This window comes from Anolis carolinensis, chromosome 3, assembly GCF_035594765.1.
Source record: "Anolis carolinensis isolate JA03-04 chromosome 3, rAnoCar3.1.pri, whole genome shotgun sequence".
Taxonomy (NCBI): domain Eukaryota; kingdom Metazoa; phylum Chordata; class Lepidosauria; order Squamata; family Dactyloidae; genus Anolis; species Anolis carolinensis.
This window is the reverse complement of record NC_085843.1, coordinates 27,076,330-27,102,317: the sequence shown is the minus strand read 5'-3', so window position 1 is coordinate 27,102,317 and position 25,988 is coordinate 27,076,330. Positions and strand designations below refer to the sequence as shown.

Here is a 25,988-nt window from a genome sequence, read left to right as displayed (position 1 = left end):
GCTTAGCCAGGAGTTATGCTGGCATAATAACTCAAAAAGAGTGATCATTATCTATTCATCTATATCCATATCTATATGTAGTTGTTCTGAAGAAAACAGTACTAGAATCATTGAATCCTAGAGCTGAAAGAAACCCTAAGACCCACCCAATCCAAGCCTATGCTATGTAGGAATACACAATCAAAGCACTAGATGGCTATCTGGGCTGTATAAACACGTTCATGGGAACTCTTGCAGCATGTTCTACTGATGAACAGCTCTTATCTAATATTTAAGTGAAATCTCTTTTCCTGAAATTTGAATCTATTGATCCGTGTCCTAGTCTCTCAAGCAACAGAAAACAAGCTTGCTCATTATTTTAAGCACATTGTACCAAATATAGCTCTGCTGGTATACTTGTAAGGCACATTGGAAGAGATATATTTGGCTCAAATATTCAGTGTAGATTTTCATGAAATCATAATGTAAGCAGTAGCTAAAATTGATGAACAGGAACACAACTGACAACTTTTGTTCTGGAAAGAACGTGTACAGTACCTGAAATGGAAGGCTACAACACCAAAGACTGAGTATTTCTCTTGTCAGGAAACTTCAGAGAACAATGTCCTGGGTCCTTCATAACCTGTCCCCACAGACCAATTAAACCACGGTTTCTGCAGGATAAGGAAGAACTAAAACATCTGCTCTGCAAAATTAAGGATGGAACGTTCCAATGGTATTCCAGAAATCCCAAGTATTTTGACAGGCAATCACGATCATCCATTTTGAGGCTTCTAATGTTTTAAATGTAGAGTGTGGAAGTTATCTTTTTGGGCTACAACTCCCAGAAAGCAATTCTGGCTGAGGGATTCTGGGAGTTGCCATCCAAAAAGTAACTTTTTCAAGCCTTGCTGAAACATACTGGATGTGCCAAATTATCTTAGTAGGGGTACACTGGAACCTACATTCACAAAATGGTTTGGGACACCATATCAGTAATAACTTATATGCCTATGAGCCACTACTAATAATGCAAATCATATGGATTAACAAGGTTAACTTCCAGACATGGATAGAAAAATCTATGCTATTTTCAGGTTTACAGGTACTCTGCTAATTAGCACCCCTACTACCAAAAATTATGCCATATACACAATCACTTCAAAACATTAATATTATATCTTGATATAAGGCGGTTATGTTTTTCTTCAGAAAATGAGTACAAACTGAGGGTGAGGACCAGCTTTCTTCCCAACACTGGTAGTGTCACACAGACTGCCAAAGTGACCACTGAAGGAAACAAGCAAAATTAAAAATGGCAAGAAGCCTACCTCTGAATTTTTTAAAAAATGTTTAAAGCAATGCAGCATACTAAAAAGTTTAACTGCTATTCCTGGAGGTTTCCAGAAGCAACTAACTTTTTGGGGTGAGCAGAAATGAATGGTTTAGGGAATATAGAACAGTCATGTACTGCAAAAACAGTCTTTGGGCCTTGTGTGCTCACAGGGGCTTCACTTTCCCTACCTCTACTTTAAATTTATAAAAATATTTCCTCGTTGTAGACAAAAATGTTTAGATGTGTGTGTGTGTGGGGGGGGACGGGACGACCATAATGGCCATCCTCTTTCACCCGGGTCTAAAGACACCTTTAATCTAGATTCCTGGGAAGAGAAACTATAAAGTATCAGTCACAAAACTCAGCATGATGTAATAGCTGACGTGATGTGACAGTGCAAAAACGATTTAGCCAGATAGCTGTACGTTTGACTATCTTTTTATCAGTTTCCCTTTCCTGAACTGAAACATTCATCAACTTTTTATTTGGCAGTAAAGTCCCAGTAATAATCTGATTTATGCTCGTAAAATACTGTGAGGAAAGCAAAGAGTCTCAGCAGACAGGCATTAAAATGATCTCAAAACAGCCATTTTTCTGTCCTTGGATGGAGCAATCTTTGCTATCTTCTACTACATTGCTCCTCTAGCATGTTGTGTGAATTCTGGAACTATAACAAGGTATACAGTAGAGCAGTTTACAAGAGGTTTGTCAATGACCATTCGTTCCATACTTTCATAACATGGAATCAAATATGTACTGACGCCAGTGTTCCATTTAACCCGGTGCAAGATCTGAGGAGACAAAAGATCTTTTTGACTGCTGCTCCTTCTTTCACTGTAAAATTGAAGGTCTGAGGCTGTTTTCTATTTTCATATAAATTCTGTGAGATGCCTCACTATTAATCCTGAGACCAAGCAACTGCTACCAGGGCATCAGTCTTTGAGCTGCACTTCAACTGCCAGCAACAGCAGAGGATGAAATAAGCGACCCATGTCTCTTCTTCATTCCAAGATTCTCATATAAAATCTCCTGCTGTGTGACTGATCATGCATCTGAAATATACCAGCAGCACAAATCTCTGGTAAAGAAAATGTGGCAGTGGTGGGAGAAAAAAGAGGGTCTGAGGTCGATGGCCCAGTGTACAAGTAGCATGTTTTTAAAATGATTTGACACGTTAGGAGGGTTTTTAAACAAGTCAACTCAAGTAATGCAATTCTTACCATTTTGTTATAAACTGTCTTTATAGTTTTGTACTGTTCTGGCAAGGTCGGTGATGTGAAACAAAAACAGCTCAACCATAAAGGGGGAAAAACCTAAGCATTTTATTTCTTGAGAGCAGGATCCATGTACATGTTTTGTCACTGCTTTCATATAGTCCAAGTATTGCATTATTAGATGTAGATAGCCAGATCACAGAGAATATACAAAACAGCCAGTGGAAAATGGAATTAACAAGTGTTTCACACACATGAACCTTTCCCTAAAAATAAGAGTTTCCAAATGGATATTAGCATTTCACCAGATGAAATCAAACAGAATGTGGGAGCAGAAAGCCAATAACCTAGGTTCACCATTACACCAGTTATATCTTCTTGTCTTTTCCCAGTGATCTACAAACTTGTATGTAGTTGTAGGATAATTCAAATTTCAGAGCTATTTGAGTAGGAATTGAAATAGATTAAAACAGTGGTTCTCAACCTGTGGGTCCCTGGATATTTTGGCCTACAACTCCCAGAAATTCCAGCCAGTTTATCAGGATTTCTGGGAGTTGAAGGCCAAAACATCTGGGTACCCACAGGTTAAGAACCACTGGATTAAAAGGAAAGCAAAATATAGAAAACACTAAATGGTCATGCATTTAAAGGGTACCTCAATAAAGAATCTGAATAAATCCATTCTGGAGGATAACATTTCACTATCTTGTACCACTTTGTTGATTTCTGTTCCTAATTGTGCCCTTTTTTTTTTTGCAACTGAGCAATATACTACACATTTTGAAGTTCATATCCAAAATGTGGATACTGCTAACAATCACATTTAAAAATAAACAAATATCACATACATCAGAATGTCTAGTGAGTACTGGTGATCACATATATACCTTAAACTGTCAGCATTTCAATGGTACAATGCCATAATACTGAACACATTGATACGTTCTATATTGAACAAGGATTTGGGGCATTTATTAAATGCACTATCACCACTTCATGCAATCATCTATGGTTAAGCTCTAGATCAGTGGTTCCCAACGTGTGGGTCCCCAGATGTTTTGGCCTTCAACTGGGATTTCTGGTAGTTGTAGGCCAAAACACCTGGGGACCCACAGCTTGAGAACCACTGCTCTAGATGGAACTGTGAAAATGTACATCAGTGGTTCTCAGCCTGTGGGTCCCCAGGTGTTTGGCCTACAACTCAGCCAGTTTACCAGCTGTTAGGATTTCTGGAGTTGAAGGCCAAAACATCTGGGGGCCACAGTTTGAGAATCAATGGTATACCTAAATGGTTTAAACTAACTTCTGTTTATCAGTAGTTCCCAACCTTTGGCCCTCCAGGTTTTTGAACTTCAAATCCCACAATTCCTAACAGCTGGTAAGATGGCTGAGATTTCTGGGAGTTGAAGTCCCAAACACCTGGAGGACCAAAGGTTGGGAACCACTTGTTTACATGGACAACACAATTTGCTTATCAGAGGAGGGAGCTCCAACACATATTTTTGTAGCATGAAGCTATCTCTTCTGAGATGTGAATGTAACAAATAAAATATTGTAGGAGCAATGTTAAGACTTAATACTACTGCCAATCTGCTCATCCCCAAGAGCTTCATTCACCTGCTCCTCTTTTTCCTTTTATACAGGCTGCATGCTTTTGCACAGTGTGGAGGTAAGCGAAGCCAAAAAAAAAAGAAGGCAAGTGGATAAGGGGCAGTGTCAATGGCAAAGAAATTCCCTGCTGCCCTAATATGGAGCCAAGACCATACTGGAATCTCAGGCCATGAAGGCTGGATAACAGGACTGCAGTTGGTTCAACCCAGACATCTCCACAGTTGCATATAACAATAAGATCTCTCAATAACAAAATACCCCAAATGGCAAAACAGACGTCTGTTTTGCCATTTGGGGTGTTTTGTTATTGAGAGATCTGGGCTGAACCAACTGCAGTCCTGTTATCCAGCCTTCATGGCCTGAGATTCCAGTATGGTCTTGGCTCCATATTAGGGCAGCAGGGAATTTCTTTGCCATTGACACCGCCCCCTATCCACTTGCCCTCTTTTTTTTGGCTTCGCTTACCTCCACACGGTGCAAAATGTATTGCTTCCTTTTTAAAAGGGGTCAAATCCACACACCTCTCCAAATACTGTTTGCTATATTCTACATAATATTATCACCATTTAATTCAATACCACTTTAAATAGTGTATATTCATATAACATTTAAACTCTAGGTTAATTTCGTTAACTTCGCAATGCTATGGACTGTGTTTATTTGCCTAAGTAGAAAACCATTTTAAACATACTATAAAAACATTAAATACCCACACATTATTTTATCATCATACCAAGTGTTACTCAAGATGGACTTTTATGTCTAATTAAAGCTCTGTTAGTAACACAGAGTTTTGCTTACAATTGCTTAATGCAGTTTTATCTACACTGGACTACAAAAGATCAAGTAAGATGTGCAAAATATACACCAGCAACCACAAACCTCTTGGAAATGTCAATCATTTACAAAGTATTAAAATGAAGACCACTTACTAAAATTGTTTTTAAATAAATAATGACCAGGAGACAAGTTGGTTTAGAGGAATCTTGTACAAAATATCTTTTCTCCTCCCACCTTCACATTCTAATATGAAAAAGGGCAGATCTCTCACTTCCCCATTTTAAATGAGAATTAAATAATTTCCATGACAATATGTCAAAATAAATAATTCCCTACACTATTATTTGAAACAAAGATGAACAGTCTTTATAAAACAGAATACAGTGTTCCCTCACTACTTTGCGGTTCACTTTTCACGGATTTGCTGTTTTGCGGTTTTTCAATAAACTCTAAAAGACTATTATAAGTCATAAAAAATTACAATTTACAGCCTAAGGAAGGGAGGAAGGAGAAGCCAAAGGGAGAGAAAAGGAGCCCAAGCGGCAACAGGAAGAAAAGAAGGTGATTTATCCACATACGGCTGGTTGATAAAGACTTTAAATAGTGTATAACTACTAAAATAATGTATAAATATTAAAATAAATATGGTATCCCTACTTTGCGGATTTTCACTTATTGCGGGTGGACCTGGAACCTAACCCCAGCAATAAGTGAGGGAACACTGTATAACATTTAAATATTAGGGAATATCCCAAATTTTATCACATATTTTCAAAAATGTGCATACCTGTTATATAAAACTTGCAGGCAGCAAGAGTGGGTTGTGCCCTTTGCTATTTGGGTGACAAGAGCATTGAATGGGCATTGATGTGTAGAGTCAAATTTGAGAAAAGTGAAATAGAATACAAATTCTCAAAGAGGGTAGATGGGGGCGAGGGACAATAAAATCCTCATGACTAAGGATTGAGGGCCTGGAAAGGAGCAAGATCAGTAAAGAAAAGAACACAAAGCAAAATGGAAATGTTTAGAAACAGAACAACAAAAAACCAAGAAAGAAAAATAAAAGTATATATGAAATTACAGCTCATTTGTACTCTATCATGTATCAAGACTAGATCAGGCATGGGAAAGCTTTGGATCTCCAAGTGTTTTGGCCTTCAACTTCCACAATTCCCAACAGCCTATCCAAACACCTGGAGGACCGAAGTTTTCCCATGCCTGCTCTAGACCCAAAACTTTGCTTTGTATTTGATGAAACCTAGCTTGCTGATTTACTGATGTCACCGTGATAAGTGCGTGTGATATTCATGTGGAGTATTTTTCTTCTCACCAGATGGCCAACAACTATAAAGCAGGGAGAGACCAAGACTCCATAGAGAAACCTGAATATTTAATATTTAACAATAAGTGGATGACCACATCCAAGCACAGTGAACAAAGCAGTACCACTGAGCATTAAAGAGGTATATTTAGTGCTCAAATCAAAGTTAAATGTAGACTGTGTGCAATTGCTACACCTTACAAATACTAGTTGAGGGATTTTGACATTTAGAAAAATAAGGAGAAATATTACACAAACAAATATTTTTGGCTACGTCCAGTCTCTCTCTTGCCTGAAATGTTGGGGAGTTCCAGGATTCAGCTTCACAACTGCATCTATGTTTAAATCTTCCTGGAGAAAAGGAATAAACTTTTTGCTTTACTAGTGTGATTCATTCCAAGACAACTCTTGGTACCATTCCTGCCTGTTATACTCCCACCCCCAACTTTGGGCTCCAAACTCCCCTCTCTATTTCTATGGTGTGGCTTCCAGCCAGAAGGAAGACTTTCCTCTTTTCCAAACTGGATCAGAATTGCTAATTATTTTGGCATGAACTAGAGAAGGGCCACTATGTAAAGGCAACTGTGATGGATTCATGTTGAAAAGTCTTCAACGATAATCTTATATTCTCTGCAATGTCAGCAGATTCAAAATATTTCAGTTTATATCAGAGACACCAGCAAGTTTTTAAAATCTATATATCCTTTCTTCACATAATTATGTTCAAGATATATATCTGTAGATATGTCTCTTGAACAATACTCAAGATACACATCTGTGAAGAAAGCAGTTAATAATGTCAGTTTGCTAAAAATAAAACAAAAATGTTTATCTTCCATTCATCTGAAGTCATATTAGGAAAGTTAAAAAAACTTCCAATAGGGAACATGTGCATTCTTTTAAAAGCTTAAATTTGAGATCACAGCTAGATCTCAAAAAAAGACATCTAGAATATAAATACAAGGTATAAGTACAAAAATTTACATATGCAATGTTTTCCGTATTACACAAATGCTGACACATTTCCAGTTAGCAATGTATATGGTATCTTCAAAATGCTTCTAAATTAATAAGGTGACTAAGTCTCATTTTCAGTATAGATAGGGGTCAATGTAATATATTTTAACTTTTAACAAAATGTTGTCCATCCAAAACTCTGACAAGGCCCTCCTTGTTTTTAGTGCAGCACTCCATCAGGTACAAACCAAAAGGAAAAATTACTCCTCTATACGTGTGTGAGTTGATATACTATCAACAGTATATGTGTTTGAGCCTCACCCTATGTCAGCACCTATGACATTTCTATAATAATACCTTTCTTCTTTTAAAAACAGTGCAATTTCATTTTCTGGAAGCCTATTAAAATAATATCTAGAATTGTGTTGTTCAGGCTTTCTGATATAGGGAACTGGCAATTACCATTTTCCAGTGTGCCAGAGACTAATGCAAAGTTAGTGCCTATTGGGTACAATTATTTCTTTCTTTCCTCAAAACTTGCTAAGAACAAACAACCACTGTCTCAGGAATTGGCACCAAACCAACGACCCTCACTTTAAGTAGCCCTGCTCTAGAACAGCTTTGGAGACAGTGGTCTTACAAATATTTGGGGACGATTGCTCCCACATTCCCTCACTATGGTCTACCTAATCCTTGGGAGGCAACTCCAGTACCATCTGCAAAGCTGCAGAGGTTCAGGAGATATACTTCAGTGAATTAATGTGTACATCATGGGAAAGAGAGAAGGAAAATAATCAATCCATTTTGGTATTAGTAAAAGGCAGGCTTGGAACTGAAAAGGGTAAAGTGAGTAAGCCCAGTAATGGCATACTAGGGGAAAAAAATCCTGGCTTCTTCAGAAAATTACTCTTCAAACTAAACATATTGTTGGGCTGAGTCCAATCAATTGAGAGAGGTAAGGATCTGTTCAGCAGACAGCACATTTACAGATGGACCAGCCAACCAATTCATTTCAGAATAAGTACTGAGGCCAGGCATATTAATCTTTCAAAGCATGAAGTGTGTGTGTGTATTTTTTTAAGAAACAGTAACGGAAAAGCTCCTGCAGCAGTGGAGCCATGGGATTTTCTTTTTTAACTACTATCTTCTCCTGGAGAGCAAGAAAGGATACATGTTTCAGGACTAAAGGAGGCCATAAAACAGGGCCACCATGAGTTCTGGACTCTCTAGACCAGCAAACCTCTGTTCATCTATGAATGTAGGCATATTCTTGTATAACCATTCCACATTAAATGAACACAGAAAAAAGCTCACTTCATATTATATCACACAATGCACAGACAACCGTTTTTTGCACTCTGTACCATGTGACCAGGCTTCAGCATGCAACATACCACAAGCCAAATGAAAATGCAAATTATGAAAATATTCCATTCCAGAAGACATACATTTCAACACTGTGCACTCCCTAGGGATAAGGAATCCCATTACACCTCGGATAAGGGCATGGATACAGAGGTGGAAGAACAGTAAAAATTCAAAGTTACAATATAAAGCCATTAAACAACACATGAATTCACAGTCCACCAGGAATCTTTGCTGTAGCAGTAACAAACAAGTCAGGGTTTTGCACAAATTCTATACATGTAACGGGGAGGGGAGTCCTGTGCACAGTACACTATATACAATCTCTTAATTAGAGCTACTCTATACAAATAGGGAACAAACAATTGTAGAAGAAGAAATGGGATCTATATTCTTCTTCAGGAGGGATGGACAAAATGTAAGGTAGTACCTACAGGAGGGCAGAGGAATTCAACACAGGCTTTCCCAACCATTTGCCACCCCCAACAGTGTTAGATTACAACTTCCATCAATCTAACATGTTGAGAGTTGTAGTCCATCATACATGGATGCTACCAGGTTAGGAAAAGCAGGCCTAAGAGAACTCAGATCCTATGTCATCAGTCAACAGTTAAGAGCAGTACAGAAGAACAATAATGAATCAAAGTTGCTGAACATGGTTCAGATTATTGGATATATCTATAAGCACAATGCTTTATAGGAGCATTTACGGTATACCAAAATCCTACTTCTTACAACACACAGTGTTGCACAAGTAGTCAAATGTTTTCCTGTTCAAAGGTGCTTGGACATTCTATTCAGGCAGCATTTTATCAATATTTTCTGATAAGATCTTATTCAATATTGTTTTAGAGCATGAAAAAGAGATATCTTTAAATAGGAGGAAAATGTGTGCAGTATATAAGGACTCAATAACTTTCTTTTAGCTTTTTCTTTTCCTCTTTTAAAATAAGTGATAAAATGTTGCCCAAAGTCTCTAAAATCATCTATAGATGTTTTATGTGTGTTTTACCGTTAGATCTATAAATTAAAATCGTTCTCATAGTTAAAGATACAATTTGTATCAACAGTAGAAGGTACTTTCTGGTTCCACAGGGTCTTCAGGTGACAGCTGCACACACATTGATCAGCAATAGCACTGAATACTAGGGGAATATCATAGTATGTTGCTCTGTAGGGAATCCTAGTGTGTAAGCAGCTGACTGCAATGCCTATAAATTTGCTGACTACCAGATCAATTGCTATTCTATCTATGTAAAATTACACTTTAAAACAGCTAGCAGAACTCATAACTTAAAACCAGAAATCTCCCTTAGAAATACCAGAAGAGACAACCTTATTTTCTTTTAAAACTACGTGGTTTCTAGTGAAAATGAGACCTACATTCAACAGGCTAGACAAACTAACTTGAGAACACAGTCTACATGAGCCAAGATACAGCACTGCACTAGTGTACTTCCCCTAGCATAATAGGAGTTTCTCCTCTTGTCCTCCTCCTTATGTGTTGCTTGAAAATCTGCTCTGGATAATTTCCCAGCTCTCCAGAGAAGACTTTGAGATTATAAGGGAGCTGCATGCAATGTGTGGGATTGAACTCAACCCCTTCCACAGGTTTGCAGACAATTTGCTTCCATTAGCAACACCATTGGATCCTGGCCAGTATATCACAAGAAAGAGTGGAACATCCCCAGTTATAATACTATAATACTATTATTACTATAGTGCACTTAATAACATGTTGCATATATTCAACACAACATAAAACCTTCTCAGGCAGTTTGATAAATAGGATGAAAAATATACAATATCTTATATACAAAAATTGCATTGAGAACAATTTGTTTCATTTAAAAACAGGTGTTTTTTTATGAAAAAAGCATTTTGTCCAGTATACCTGCACATTAATTAGAGGAGCAAGAGACACACCTTAAACAAATCTCAATTTCATTGCCATTTCTAATGAACAGAACTACACATCACCTGGGTAACGGTGTTGCCTAAACTGACAGATTGTTGGCCTAATTTTAGACAACTATGAATCAGATGAACTCAACATCTTCAAAACTTGCATACAAGGCTTTTGCCTTCTACATAATAAATTAGTGATAGCAGGTATCTCTTGCACTGATTGCTTTTGCTTACAGAAAAAATAAAAAGTAATCACACATAATTTCAATTAAAATGAAATAAAAAGTGCCATACTATAAAGTACTAATTTCATTACTCGTGTCAGTGTAAAAACTGATAACTCACAAATTCTTTAAAAAAATAATGTCAGTGATGTAGAAGACATTTGTTTTCTATAAATAAAATGATTATAGCACAAAAAATAACACAATAAAATTAAATAACTTAATTGCAATTAAAAGAGTTCATAAGCTTGGCTTAAAGAAAAAACATTGGCTAGGTGCATAAAATCCTCCTCAGTTATCTGGAGTTTAGAAAAGATTTTTTTTTGCACTTGAAAGACATAACACCCCAATATAAACACATAACAATATTAGAAAGTGCTGCATATAAACCCCCAATGCACCAACGAATCTATTCAGAGAACGCATATATAATAATATATTAAACTGGAAAGACCTCCCAGCTATAAAATATTATTTTTTAAAATTGCGTAAGTATTTAAAACCAAGCCTGTTACTTCCAATGCATGGGGTTTTACATACAGATTCTATGGCACAGTATTTCACATAAATGGATTACTATATAATCTCCTTGTTGAGAAGGAGATCAGAAATGCTATTGTAGCAAACCTCCCTCAGCATTACAGCTGAAACTGAACTAATAGACACCACAAAGATGCATTGTCATCATGTCATCAATAACCTAACTGCGATTTTTCTACTAAAATGGCTGCAGCAAGCTGCTGAGCGTCTGTCATGTGAGGATTCCTTTTCATAACAATTCTCACAAGGTCAGGGGGGAAAATGTTGCACAGGTTTATGTAGATTTTCTCTCGGCTGTCCAAGTACCTTGGAGGGTCTTGAGGCATTCCGCAGTAAGGTATCCGCCAAGGCTGTTCTTGTTGCTCAGGCAAGCTTTGGAAAGCAAATGGCTCATAACATGGCTGTGAGGGGTTACTGGGCAAGGAATACGTTTGACGAAAGCTATACGCATCCATTCCATAGCCTTGCCTATCCCAACTTCCAAGCCCCTCTTGACCAGAGTATGATTTTCTTTGTCTCAGGGGAGAATTGTCATACAAACGCGAATCTGATATGCTGTCTACTCTTGTGGATGCAAGGGCTCTCCCCAGGTGCATACTCTTTGAATGTTGTGAACTTTGAGGAGCAGGGTAGTCACCAGGACAACTGGAACGAGCCCCAACACTGGGGTGGTGAAGGTGTACAGCCATGTATGGAAGTGGAGGTTTGTGATGATGCTTTGGTTCTTCATGACTATAACTCTGAACTCTGGAGAGCGTATCATGGTAGCTCTGCAAGAAAGACTGTGAGTTTACATGGCTATGGGGGTGCATATGTTGGCATTTCAGATTCTCTTCCAGCTGAGGGTCAGGAGAACTCATATAGGACCGATCATTGTAGCCTATGTAGGAATCGCTACTACCACAACTCATGCTCCCTTCGCTACTACAATCAGAGGCTACAGAACTGATTCTGTAATCTGTGTCCAAAGAGAAACGCCTTTCAGGACTTCGTGGACCAGAGAGACTCAGGTTTGAATATGCACTCAGCATAGAGTAGTAGCCTACATCCACAGGAGACTCACATTTGGGATACGGCTCATAAGGCATGGGCGTGCCATGATTTTTGGTTACCATCATCACTGGAGGATACGGTCCCTGTGGTCTTTGATCCTGAGGTGGGAAATGGACTCCAGATGGAAGGCCATTGCTTAAAGGTGCAGTACTTTGGGGTTTTGCAGCAGCAGAATTCGGTATACTAACTAAAGAAGGAACAGACCTGGTTTCCAATTTGTTTTTGGTGGGAAGCTTTTCCTCCAAGTCTTGGTAGACTTGAGTCCTTATACTAGGATCTGATTGCCTCTTTGGAGCAGCTCGCTTGAGATCGGAAGTGCTATCTATTTTTGTGCTACAAGGAACACTGTTGCTCTTCACCAGCCCGCCTTCACTAGCAGCTTTGGCAACTGTGTTCCTAGACATGGCACGAAGTTCATCAGCTACTGACCTCTGAGGCTGATTTCCTCTTTCTGGATGGTAGTACTTGCATTTGTGTCCATAGGTGCATTTCTTCCCTGTATATATTTGTTTGAAGATTTGAGTAAACAGAAGGGAAGGAAGAGATAATTTAATTATCCAGCAATGTTAAACAATATTTTGAAAAGGTACTGAAAATAAAACAGAAAATATTGGCCATGCTTTTAAGCTAGTCAAATATTCTGGTATTAAATCAGAAATAGAGACACATCAGCTTAATGAGACACATGCCACTAGTTGTAATTTTGATTTCTAGACTTTAGCAATCATTCTTTCCAATGACCACTAGTGGGGTAAGTCAATATTCTATTCTCGTACTGAGGAATTTATATGACAAAATACTCACATTAGCTTCCCAAAACACATTTGACTGAGCAGAGAAATATAATAATAATAATAATAATAATAATAATAATAATAATAATAATAATAATAATAAAAACTTTATTTATATCCCGCCACCATCTCCCCAACGGGGACTCGGGGCGGCTTACATGGGGCTATGCCCAAAACAACACAATGTAAACAGCATATAAAAAAACAGCACAGCACAATACAATAAGCAATACAGTAAATAATATCCATTACAAAATAAGTTAAAACTCGGGGTGAGAAAGACATAAAAATAAAAACCACAGCGAACAGGGTCATAAGGGAGTGGGATATTCTGGAGGATAGATATTAGAGGGAACAACGGAAAAGAAATATAAAATGGTTACTCTCCAAAAGCACAGCGAAAGAGCCATGTTTTCAAGTCTTTCTTGAAGGCTGCTAGTGTGGGGGCTTGCCTAATCTCAGCGGGCAGAGAATTCCACAATCGGGGGGCCACAGCAGAAAAGGCCCTCTCCCTTGTTCCCACAAGGCGGGTCTGGGATATCGGGAGTGGGGACAGGAAAGCTTCCCCTGATGAACGAAGGGATCGTGTAGGCTTGTGATAGGAGATACGGTCACGAAGGTAGGTGGGTCCCAAACCGTTTAGGGCTTTATATGTGATGGGATACACCTTGAATTGGGACCGGAAAATAAAAGGCAGCCAGTGGAGCTCCTTGAACAGGGGAGTAGATCTCTCCCTGTAACTCGCCCCTGTAATTAACCTGGCAGCCGAGCGCTGGACCAATTGTAATTTCCGGCCGTCTTCAAGGGAAGCCCCACGTAGAGCACATTGTAGTAGTCCAGCCTAGAGGTAACTAAGGCATGCACCACTGTGGTCAAGTCAGACTTCACGAGGTATGGTCGCAGTTGGCGCACAAGCTTGAGTTGTGCGAAGGCCCTCCCGGCCACCGCCGACACCTGCGCCTCAAGCGTCAGCGCTGAGTCCAGGAGGACCCCCAAACTGCGGACCAGTGATTTCAGGGGGAGTGCAACCCCGTCCAGCACAGGTTGCCACCCAATACCCCGATCCGACGAGCGACTGACCAGGAGGGCCTCTGTCTTGTCAGGATTGATCCTCAGTTTGTTCCTCCTCATCCAGTCCGCCACAGCAGCCAGGCACTGGTTCAGCATCCGAGGGGCTTCCTTGGATTCAGAAGGGAACGAGTAGTGGATTTGCGTGTCATCTGCGTAGAGATGGCAACGCCCTCCAAAACTCCGGATGACCTCTCCCAGCGGTTTCATGTAGATGTTGAATAGCATGGGGGATAAGATAGACCCTTGCGGGACCCCACAGGTCAATGGCCAGGGGTCCGAGCAGGTGTCCCCCAGCTTCACCATCTGGGAACGGCCCTCCAGGAAGGACTGGAGCCACAGCAGAACCGTGCTACCAAGCCCCATCCCAGAGAGCCTCCCCAGAAGGTCGATGGTATCGAAAGCCGCTGAGATGTCCAAGAGAACCAGCAGGGTCACACTCCCCCTGTCCAGCTCCCTATTAGGTCTATATAGCATCATATCAAAGCTTGGAAGCTTTTTAAAACTACAGCTCCTAAAATTATGGAGGATCTATGGAACCGAAGTACAAATAGTAACTTCTCCAAGCTCTGATCGTAATTATTTCACCAGATTGATTTTGTGAATCACAGATCCTGATGCTTTCTAACTCTGGAACCATTGTTCAATTAAAAGACTGGAGACAAAAACATAAATCTGCAGTAAGCTATTACAGTATCAGCATTTACAAGTAAACAAATAAATAATGCTGGGTTAAATGAAATTACCATATGGACATGGTTGCTTCCTATGTTCTGGAACAACAGGTTTCTTCCTCAGAAAATTATCTAGACTTGGACCATGGCGTCCAAGTGGATCATCTGGAGGCATGAATCTACAGAGGATATAATACAATGGAAATCAACAAGGCACTTCAGACATATTCTGCATATTGCCCTGAGAAAATGAACAAAACTGTGTATAGGCCAATATTGCTAGTTTTAATAGATATGAAAAATTAAAAACACTTTAAGGCTGCAATCATGAGATATAAGAAGGGAAAACATGTCTGTTCATTAATCATATGTATGGGCCTATTTAAAACAGTATAAAACATTTCAAACATAACAGAAGTTTAAAAAGGGACCACATTCGCAACATATTATTAAAAGACCCTTCTGCAGTCATATAATCACCAAAAGCTTGTTTAAATCAACAGGTCTTTTCTTGCTGGTATAAAGAAGGGCAGAGAATGGACCAGCCTGGTCCTCTGTGATAGAAAATTTCACAACCCGAGAAAACCCATGGAGAAGGCAAGGCATGTGTGCTCACCAGATAGGCCTGTGGCAACAGTGGGGCTGGGAGAAAGCTCTTAATTGAGGATCTCAAAACATGAACAGGCTCATATAGGGAGAGATGGTTTTCAGATTGTCTGAAACTTCACTGTACCATAGAAGCATAGAATTGGAAGAGATGGCCATCCAATCTACCTGAGTTAAGGTTTGTTTGAATTAGACACATTTAATAGAGTCAGATCAATTGAAATGAATGTGGTATAAATTCATTAAATCCCATTGATTTTAATGGATCCAGTGCTTTAGTCTGCAAAACAAATACACAGGCAGTCCCTGAATTATAAACATCTGACTTACAAACAACCCATAGTTACAAAGGGGGGGGGGGGGTGAGACAACAGGAAGTGAGAGAAATCTCAAAAGAGAAAGTCACCCCTGAAAGAGTTATCATGGGGGAAACGTGTCTTCACTGAAGCTTTATCACCAATCCTTATTTACACAACAAGCCAAATTTTTCAAAATCCTATTATAATAGGGACAGAAAGTGGGGTGAAATATTCTGAACAGGAGCAGACGGGAAAACAAACACCACAGGAATGTTCACCCTTCTCTATGCTATCCAAAACTAGCTAGCTAGATGGATGGATGGAGTTCAATAGGAGCCCCATGGTGGCGCAATGGGTTAAACCCTTGTGCCAGCAGGACTGCTGACGTGAAGGCTGGGTTGCTGACCTGAAGGTTGCTGGTTCGAATCTGGGGAGATTGCGGATGAGCTCCCTCTGTCATCTCCTCCCCATGCAGGGATATGAGAGAAGCCTCCCACATGGATGGTAAAAACATCAAAACAACCGGGCGTACCCTGGGCAATGTCTTTGCAGACGGCCAATTCTCTCACACCAGAAGCAACTTGCAATTTCTCAAGTCACTCCTGACATGAAAAAAAAAAACTCTTAAAAAGTCATCTGAAACAGAAGTAATCTGAAACAGAATGAATTGCCTGGACTTTTGTCTTCCAATAGATGAAATATTATCCTATTTTCAAAAGGCTAAACCCTACAGATGGAATTTAATACAAAAATGTTCTGAAATTTTCAAAAATTCAGAGAATCTAATAAACTTTAATGAAATTATCCAGTGAATCTGAAAAAAAATGTACCTATTCTGACGTACAAACAAATTCAACTTAAGAACAAACCTACATAACATATCTTGTGCATAACTTGGGGAATGCCTGCCTGCATGCTCTTCTTAAACTATTGTTCATGGAAAATAATATGTGAATCTGATGTTCAATGCAAAGGTCCATACATATGCCTGTCTAATTTCCATGGTTTCACTATATTCTGAAGGAGACTAGCAGCACAAATTGGGCCCTTGTACATATATCACATATATGATTACAGTCAAACATGCCAATATGGTACCAGGTATATGTGAAAGCATCTATCATGTAATTCAAGTTTGTTGCCAGTGACTTTTTATGAAGAAAGGGAAATTTTGGCATTACTTACTTGTCATTGACAAATGAATACATCAGCAGTCGTTCATCAATGAATTTCTTCCATTCTGGCTTTTCATTAGCTAGATCCCTGTAGTTATCATTAGACACAATTATACCATCAGATTCAAAGGCCAACTTCACTATGAATCTGTCGTCATAGCATACCACCCTTCTCCCCTGAACACGGCGGGATGGGGTGAACACCAGAATTTTCTCTTTTTCTAATTTACGTAAGATTTCTTGATCTAGAAATATTAAGAGAAAAGGGGAAAAAGCAGAAACACTGAAGAGAAGTCAAGATTAAATTGAATCTACTGAGCTCTGTTACATGATAGCAGATGAAAACATTTCAGGTTTGACAACAATGACTTCAATATAGAAGTACTGAATGAAAGCACTTCTGATATTAGTGGAAGTAGGTCGCCAGCATTCACCAATGCATTAACTACATATAAACAAAATAAATTCATCTTGGGTCCTATTGTCATGCTTACACATATTACTACAGTTAGTTCCAGTAATCAAAATGAAAAGTGTTACTGTTTTCACAGATTGCCTAACTAAAAGATAAATACATAAGTATATTTCTATCTTTGTAAATTATATCACTGAGCAATTAAGCACATATACATATATTCCAATCTCTATTAAAATAAGAATGTGAGCAGATTTTGCCAAAGTAGCTTTAGATAGTCATTCTAAAGAGCAACGATTTTTTTTGGTGCTCTTGGTTTTCTAACTCTCATCTGCTATCTTCGAGTTTCATTATGAGGGAGGAATGGCTGCTACAATAGACAGTAATGAAAATCACATTGCGCAGTAAAGAATGGCAGGGAGGGAGGGCAGAAAGAAGTATCCCATGACTTCTGACTTATGGTAAAGTATGTGTCCATAAGAAGCAAGCTGCTGAGGCAAGGGGGTACTCCATTGGTACATGACAATGGGAAATGATGAGAGATGTAGTGTAAATGCATGGATTATATGAGAGAGAGAGAAAGAAAAAGTCTATAGGGAGAGGGTTAAGGGAAACATGGCAAAAGAGGAAAAAGCAATACAGAACAATGGACTCAAGAGGTGTTCATAGCACCTAGAACTAGAAAAAAGTATGACAGATGAAACAGAACACGGAGAAGAGGTAAGGAAAATAGGCTGAGAGAAAATTTTCAAAGAGCTGAAGGGTCATTAAAAGGAGAGAAAAGTCTGAGCAACTGGGAAGAAAGGGGGTGAATTCATTATGACAAAAAGTAACAGGATTCATAAAATCAAGGATCACTCAGTGGGTAATATAATTAATTTTCAGTGTTTTAGCCAATATAGTTTTCGTGAGAAGTAGAAAATAGTACGGTATATTAAAAAAAATTTATGGTTACAAATTTGCAAGATTGAAAAGGAAACACATTTTTCCTAAGGTTCAGACCTGCTTTAAATATTATTAAATTGAGTTGTTTTGGGGGGAGGAGGTTAAGAAGTATAGGCAGTCCCCGAGTTACAAACATCTGACCTACAAGCGACTCATAGTTAAGAATGGGACTGAGGCAACAGGAAGTGAGATAAATCTGCCCCTTGGAAGGGAAATTCACTCCTGTCAGTTACAATGGGGAAAAGGTGTCTCCACAGAAACTTTGTCACCAATCCTTGTTTCCATGACAAGCCACATTTTTAAAAATCCATTAATTACAGGGACAGAAAGTGAGGTGAAATCTAGGGAAGGATTAACACTACAGGGCTGTTAATCCTCCCCATGCTATCCAAAGCTTGTGTGTGTGTGTATAGCTGGAGTTCAACTTAAGAACAAACCTACAGAACCTATCTTGTTTATAACTTGGAGACTGTCTATATTTCAGTATAGTAGTAATTCTTCAAATATAACCCATTATGTTAAAATGATTTCAAACACTGCTGATGGTGAAGTGAACTCTGAGAGATGATATGATCACAGGTTGGAGGTTCGACTCCAGGGAGAGTGGGTGAGCTCCCTCCGTCAGCTCCAGCTCCAGCTCCAGCTCCCCATGCGGGGACATGAGAAAAGCCTCCCACAAGGATGGTAAAATATCAAACATCCGAGCGTCCCCTGGGTAATGTCCTTGCAGGCGGCCAATTCTCTCACACCAGAAACGACTTGCAGTTTCTCAAGTCACTCTTGACACACACAAAAATCACACTATTTAAACAGCTCAAATGCAGGCACAAAAAAGAGGGTGCAGGCTTGTTCTCTCTGCTCCAGAGGGTAGAAATAATTCCATTAGTTTTCAGTTACGAGATTATAAGATCTCAAAGGAACATCTTGACAGTGAGTGGTTTGGCAATGGAACCAACTGCTCAGACTGGTGGTGAGGTTACCTTCTCTTGTCTAATTCAAAAAGAGTATGGAGAGCTATCTGCTGGGGATACGAGTCTAACTGAAGGAGGCTGGACCTGATACCCCATGGGGCCCTTCCGATTCTATGATTCTATGAAATAATGTATAAATGAAAATGTATGCCTAATGATAAATGTCAACATTTAATAGCTGGATATAGGCATCTTTGTTTAATATGTGACTAAATTTAGATTATAATTTTTCCAAATAGTTTTATACTGAAAAATTACTTTATGTACCTTCTTCCAAATTGTGTTGCTGGCACTACTGATCCACCCAACACTCCATACTAATATGCAAACAGCAGCCAGAGCATCATTTTAAAGTAATCATCTTCAATGTTTATATTTTCCAACCATATTTCTGATTGTGTTGTTGAAGGCTGATTTCTGATTTCTGGAGAATATGCCCTTTGTGTAACAGGAAAAAGATCTCTGTCCATTCAGCTGATTTCCCATTAGATTTCAGTACAAAGTTCAGAGCTGTAGCAGGGAATATATCCTTCACAGGGAAATTCTTCCTGGCATCATTGTTGACAATACGTAGTCCTGTTTGCATACTTAATCAGAAATTTACTAAGCCCTTTATGTTCAGGAAGGAAGATAATACTCTTAAGAGTCACTGTGCTGGATCGAACCCAAGATCCACCAAGGACCTCATCAATTTAAATCCACTTTAAATCCACTTTAGGGAGAGGGCTTTATACAGCTCAGCCAGACAGGTCCTGGGCCTCACCAAACTACAAACCCCAGAATTCTGCAGGAGGCAGAAACTGGATTTAAAGTGGATTCATGCTCTAATGTGATGAGGTAACTAGTCTAGCATTCTAGTTCCATCAGTGGCCAGAACAAGGTGCCTCTTGGAAACTTAAAGACAAATAGAAATGTTTCTTTTTTGTCTATTCAAAACATCTGCAGCTCAGAGATATAACTGATTCTGTATCTGTAGGTTCCAGCCCTTATCACTGTCAATGGCTGTTGATAAATCCATCAATTTAAGACCATACCTACAGAGTGATCATACTTTCCATAGAAGGAAAGCATTAAATCTCAGCATGTAATTGCAACCGCAAAAGCTACTCTAAAGCAAAGAATCTAGAGGCATCATTTTGTTTCTGCAACATTTGTTTAAGCAATCAATAAAGTGATACCATAATTGTCACAAGGTTTGTAAATAAAGATATTTAAGCAGAACAAAATATACCTGTAATGAGAGCATCCGGTCGGGACTGTTCCTTTCTCCACGCTGGCACAAACACTGTGATATCTTTATGGCCTCTTTCCAAAAACCAGTCCACTGCCAGTTTAATTCCTCGACAAGAAAATACTTCTTTGTTTCCATGGCTGAAAAAGATACCCACCCACCCCAAAAAAATCACTGATCTGCTGTAATACAAACATTACTAATCGGTATATATGAATGTAATGTACTAAGTACATTTGAATATTAGTAATGTGTCCTTCCACAGAGCACTGTAATTACCAGATTCAAAATGTCCAATTCCTGTCCACTTCAGCTCACTTACTCCAAGTATTGCAATGTTTATACATTCCATCTCTTGTTTCACTATGTCTAGTTTCCCCTGCTCCATGTTCCTTACATTTGATATTCCTTTAATATGAGTTGTGCAGCTTCAGACTTTCCTTTCATCTCTGAGCATGTCAATAGCTGAATGTCCTTTCAGTGAAAAGTTCAACTGTGTCATTAGCCACAGCACTACGCATAGCTGTCTTCTGCTGTACACCAGTAACTCATTGAGTGCCATCCAAAATAGGAGTTTTATCTTTTGGGTCAATCTCTTTTTAAATTGTGGATTGTCTCATCCTAGGGTTTTCATGGTAAAAGGTATTCAAAAAGGTTTACTGTGCCTCCTATTGCACAGTACTAGCAAGTGTTAGCTATGAAGGCACTGCCTTTGTCTCTGAAAGATCTTCTCTTAGAGCCTGCCTCCACTATGGCTGCCACGCAATTGCTGTATGGCACATTCAGGCTGGCTCTTCGGTAAAAAGTCTGTATAACATGGGAGACCCTACTTACTAATGGCACTGCTGCCATCAGTCTTACAAGAGCATGCAATCCCATCACCACAGAAAGGTAATGCCATTGGTGGGAAAATTACTTAATACTAACACGTATTTAAAAACTACTCAATCAGGCACATTCTTTCAGATATTAAAAGGCAAAAGAAAACTAGGAAGGATGATGTAAAATCAATAAAGTCCACAAGTCCACACTGTGCGCATCTCTTTATTGTTCCCTTCTATTAGGAAAAAAAAACAAGACCTAATTTTTAACTTTTAGAATGCACTTAAACAAATCTGAATCTGTACATAATATGACTCTAAAGTATTACTGGACAAGAAAATGAAAGTGAAGTCATGGCACTCACAGAAATCACACACTTATTACTCTTGTTCTTTGAATTCATATAAATGCACAATTAATCTGTATCCGTCCATTGAAGAGCCAAGCGTTCTACTGTAAATAATAAATAATACCTTCAAACTGAACCTAAAGCAATCTTGTTGAGAGAACACTGTCACTAATTTATGACCATATTTCTCCTCATGATTTGTACTGTGGTAAAGGGAAATTTATGCTAGCATGGGAACAAGAGATGCACAATGAGAAAACAATGTTATGTAGATGCAAGTTTTTCTTTCACCACCAGCAGCTTCTTGGAAATGTCAGTTTGTGTAATTGGATGTACTTTTCAAGGCAAGCTTAGTATGGTTCATTACTAAGGTAGAAGCCACAAGACCTGCTGGGCGAAAGCCTGATTCCATTAAAGGCAGCAGGGTATCTATGTTTAACTGCACTTTGATTTCACAGTCAAGGTTTCATGCCTGTATGATCTCAACAGGACTTACTAAAATTGCTGTGTATCAGCTTCAGCCTTCTGGCCAAATGTTAAATGTAGAATTCAATAAAAGCTTGCTTTAGCTGATAAAAATTCGGGGGCATATTCAATGACAGATTTCTATCCAGCATTACATGCTATGATGGCATTTACACCTCAGCAGATCCCCCCCCCCCCCCCAGTTTCCTTTCTATATAAGCTTGCTGTTCCTCATCTCACAAACCAGGTTCATCCCAGAACAAGGTATTCTGATACTTGAGTGATACACGTTCTGTTATAGTAAGGCCACTACTGGATAAAGTCCATTATTTAGTTTAGGGTGTCTGAGTCAAACAAAATTAAGACATGTAAAATTGTGGATACCTTTTTGCAAGATCTAGCTTTAAGTCTTATGCAACGTCTTGGTCAAGGAGTTTCAATCAATGTGTTATGCTCTATCTATCAGGTTCTGGAATATCTTGAAGAAAATATGTCTCAATATGTAAAAATTGAAACTAGTGGAGTCTCGCTTATCCAATGTTATGGGGATTATCCAACGCAATTGGCCTCCCACCCGGATCCACAACTGTTTCTCTAGGCAGAAACGACTGAACTTTTTACGGATTTAACTTCTGACAATGTTATTACTGTAAGTTCATTTTATGCAATACTATCTTTATTTGTAGTCAATTTGTTAGTAGCCAATGTTTGGGTTTTTTTTGTATTCAATGTTTTCAATACATTGCGATGTTTTGGTGCTAAATTTGTAAATACAATAATTACTACATAACATTATCGTGTATTGAACCGCTTTTTCTGTCGATTTGTTGTAAAATATGATGTTTTGGTGCTTAATTTGTAAAATCATAACATAATTTGAGGTTTAATCGGCTTTTCTTTAATCCCTCATTATCCAACATTTTTGCTTATCCAACATTCTGCCAGCCCATTTATGTTGGATAAGTGAGGCTCTACTGTACATAAAAAGACCCATGAATAGAAAAATTCAGAACAGACTTCAGTGTTATTATGATAGTGGTCATCAATGCCCAGGATAAACTTCAGTGTTATTACATATGATAGTGCTTTACTTTTTATCTATTTTATCTATTTTACTTGCTGTGCCCGACTACGTGTTGCTGTGGCGAAGTATGATGGTATGGGAAATAAAGTATTGAGGAATTGGTGGTAGTTAAGGTAAAGGGTAAAGGTTTTCCCCTGACATTAAGTCCTGTCGTGTCTGACTCTGGGGGTTGGTGTTCATCACTATTTCTAAGCCGAAGAGCTGGCGTTGTCCATAGACTCCTCCAAGGTCATGTGGCATGACTGCATGAAGCGCCGTTGCCTTCCTGCCGGAGCAGTACCTGTTCATCTACTCTCATTTGCATGTTTTTGAACTTTAGGGTTGGCAGAAGCTGGGGATAACAGTGGGGGCTCTCTCCGCTCCCCCAATTCAAACCTGTGACCTTTCAGTCCAAAAGTTCAGCAGCTCAGCGCTTTAACACGCTGCGCAATCAGGGGATATTATTTCCTAAAGCTTGTGAATATACAATATTTCTGATTTATTTTTTTTGGTCTGATGGAGGCAAGTATGAATGCTGCAATTAGGCAAAATGATTAGCATGTAATGGCCTTGCAGCTTTAAAGCCTGCCTGCTTCCTCCCTGAGTGAATTTTTTGTTGGGAGGTGTTAGCTGGCCCTGATTGTTTCCTGACTGGAATTCCCTTGTTTTCAGAGTGGTGTTCTTTGCGATATTTTATGTGCTTCTACTGTCTGTGGCCCTCAGAAAACAGAGGATTTGCCAGACTTTGGTGATGGGAATACATTGTTGGGAGGTGTTAGCTGGCCCTGATTGTTTCCTGTGTGGAATTCCCCTGTTTTCTGAGTGTTGTTCTTTATTTAGTGTTCTGATTTTAGAGATTGTATTGTTCTGTTTTATTATACCACAGTAATTTTTATATATTCTAATTTTAGTGTTTTTGAATACTTGGAGACAGATTGTATTCATTTTCATGGTTCACAGCAACACAATAATAATAATAATAGTAATGATAGTAATAATAATGACTTTGGTAATGCACACTGCTTCACTCCCTTCTCAGCTTCCTTTGTGGAAGAATCCTTTCTTGGGAGGTGTTAACTGGCCCTGATTGTTTCCTTTGTGGAATTCCCAATGCCCCTGCTTTCAGAGTGTTGCTCTTTATTTACTGTCCTGGTTTTAGAGATTATATTGTTCTGTATTATTCTACCACAGTAATTATTTCATATTACAGTAGAATCTCACTTATCCAAAATTTGCTTATCCAATGTTCTGGATTATCCAACGCAGTCTGCCTTTTAGTAGTCAATGTTTTTGTAGTCAAGTGTTTTAAATTTATTGTGATATTTTGGTGGTAAATTTGTAAATACAGTAATTACTACATAGCATTACTGCACATGCAACTACTTTTTCTGTCAAATTTGTTGTAAAACATGATGTTTTGGTGCTTAATTTGTATAATGATTACCTAATTTGATGTTTAATCGGCTTTTCCTGAATCCCTTATTATCCAACATATTCACTTATCCAATGTTCTGCCGGCCTGTTTATGTTGGATAAGTGAGACTGTACTGTATATTTATAATCTTATATTATCTGCTTAGAACTGGATTATATGAGGCCCCTTCTACACAGCTGGATAAAATGCACACTGGCAGTGTGGAGTCAAGATAATTGGATAAAAATTGGATAAATTGGATAAAAACAATTATTCCTCTCCCTCTAATTAGGACTTTATTTTTCTTTTCTTTTTGTTGTATGAACGTAGAGGCATGGATGAGGGGTTGTGCTGCCAAGTTTAGTGTTTCTGGGATGTGTAGTTTTGTTGTTTTGTCCTAGGCTGAAATTTTATATATATAGATTGAGCAAGATAGAATCCTAGAGTTGAAAGAGACCTCATGGGCCATTCAGTCAAACACCCTGCCAAGTAGCAGGAAAACCGCATTCAAAGCACCCCTGACAGATGGCTATCCAGCCTCTGCTTAAAAGCCTCCACTACACTCCAGGCAGAGAGTTCCACTGCTGAACAGCTCTCACAGTTAGAAAGTTTTTCGTAATGTTCAGGTGGAATCTCCTTTCCTGTAGTTTGAAGCCATTGTTCCACATCCTAGTCTCCAGGGCAGCAGAAAACAAGCCTGCTCCCTCCTCCCTATGACTTGCCCTCACATATTTATACATGGCTATTTCTCCTCTCAGCCTTCTCTTCTGCAGGCTAAACATGCCTAGCTCTTTAAGTTGCTCCTCTTTAAGTTGTTTTCCAGATGCTTGATCATTTTAGTTGCCCTCCTCTGGACACATTCCAGCTTGTCAACATCTCCCTTAAACTGCGGTGCCCAGATTTGGACACAGTATTCCAGGTGTGGTCTGACCAAGGCAGAATAAAGAGGTAGCATGACTTCCCTGGATCTAGACACTATACTCCTATTTATGCAGGCCAAAATGCCATTGTTTTTTTAGCTGTCGCATGACATTGTTGGCTCCAATACTTAAATGCTCACTTGTTCAAAGAATTTAGGTTGCAAGGCAAGTAAGAAATATACAGAATAAATACAATTACACGATGCCATCAGTGTCAGAGCTGATCCCATCCCACAGCAGGATGAAGTGTTTCATGTGACATTGAACAGTAGGAGAAAGACAGGTAAAGGCAGAGAATCGATTCAGTAAGACTAGTATTTATTTCTATGTTATTATGGTCAATAACCAGCACCAAAAGAGGGACTAGTATGTAACACAATTGTCTGGAGCTAAGTTATTTTTGGGTGGGCAACAAAGGCAGAAATGATTAGTAATATAAAAAGTAAAGGTGACATTCCTTACTGCTATATAATGAGTTGCCATTTCTAA

The 25,988-nt window shown here is 38.8% G+C and overlaps 1 protein-coding gene across 1 annotated transcript in view; it reads right to left on the bottom strand.

Moving 5' to 3' along the window:
* Window positions 1–2,615: 2,615 nt before the first annotated feature.
* The window catches only part of zc3h12c (zinc finger CCCH-type containing 12C), a 36,708-nt gene continuing 13,335 nt past the window's right edge, over window positions 2,616–25,988 (bottom strand). Inside the window, exons 5-8 of the mRNA XM_062974614.1 lie at window positions 20,467–20,606; window positions 16,915–17,149; window positions 14,897–15,003; window positions 2,616–12,784 (exon numbers count right to left, since the gene is read on the bottom strand). Coding sequence (XP_062830684.1) covers window positions 11,388–12,784; window positions 14,897–15,003; window positions 16,915–17,149; window positions 20,467–20,606 — 1,879 coding nt within the window. The 3' untranslated portion in view covers window positions 2,616–11,387. The remainder of the gene's footprint in view (window positions 12,785–14,896; window positions 15,004–16,914; window positions 17,150–20,466; window positions 20,607–25,988) is intronic.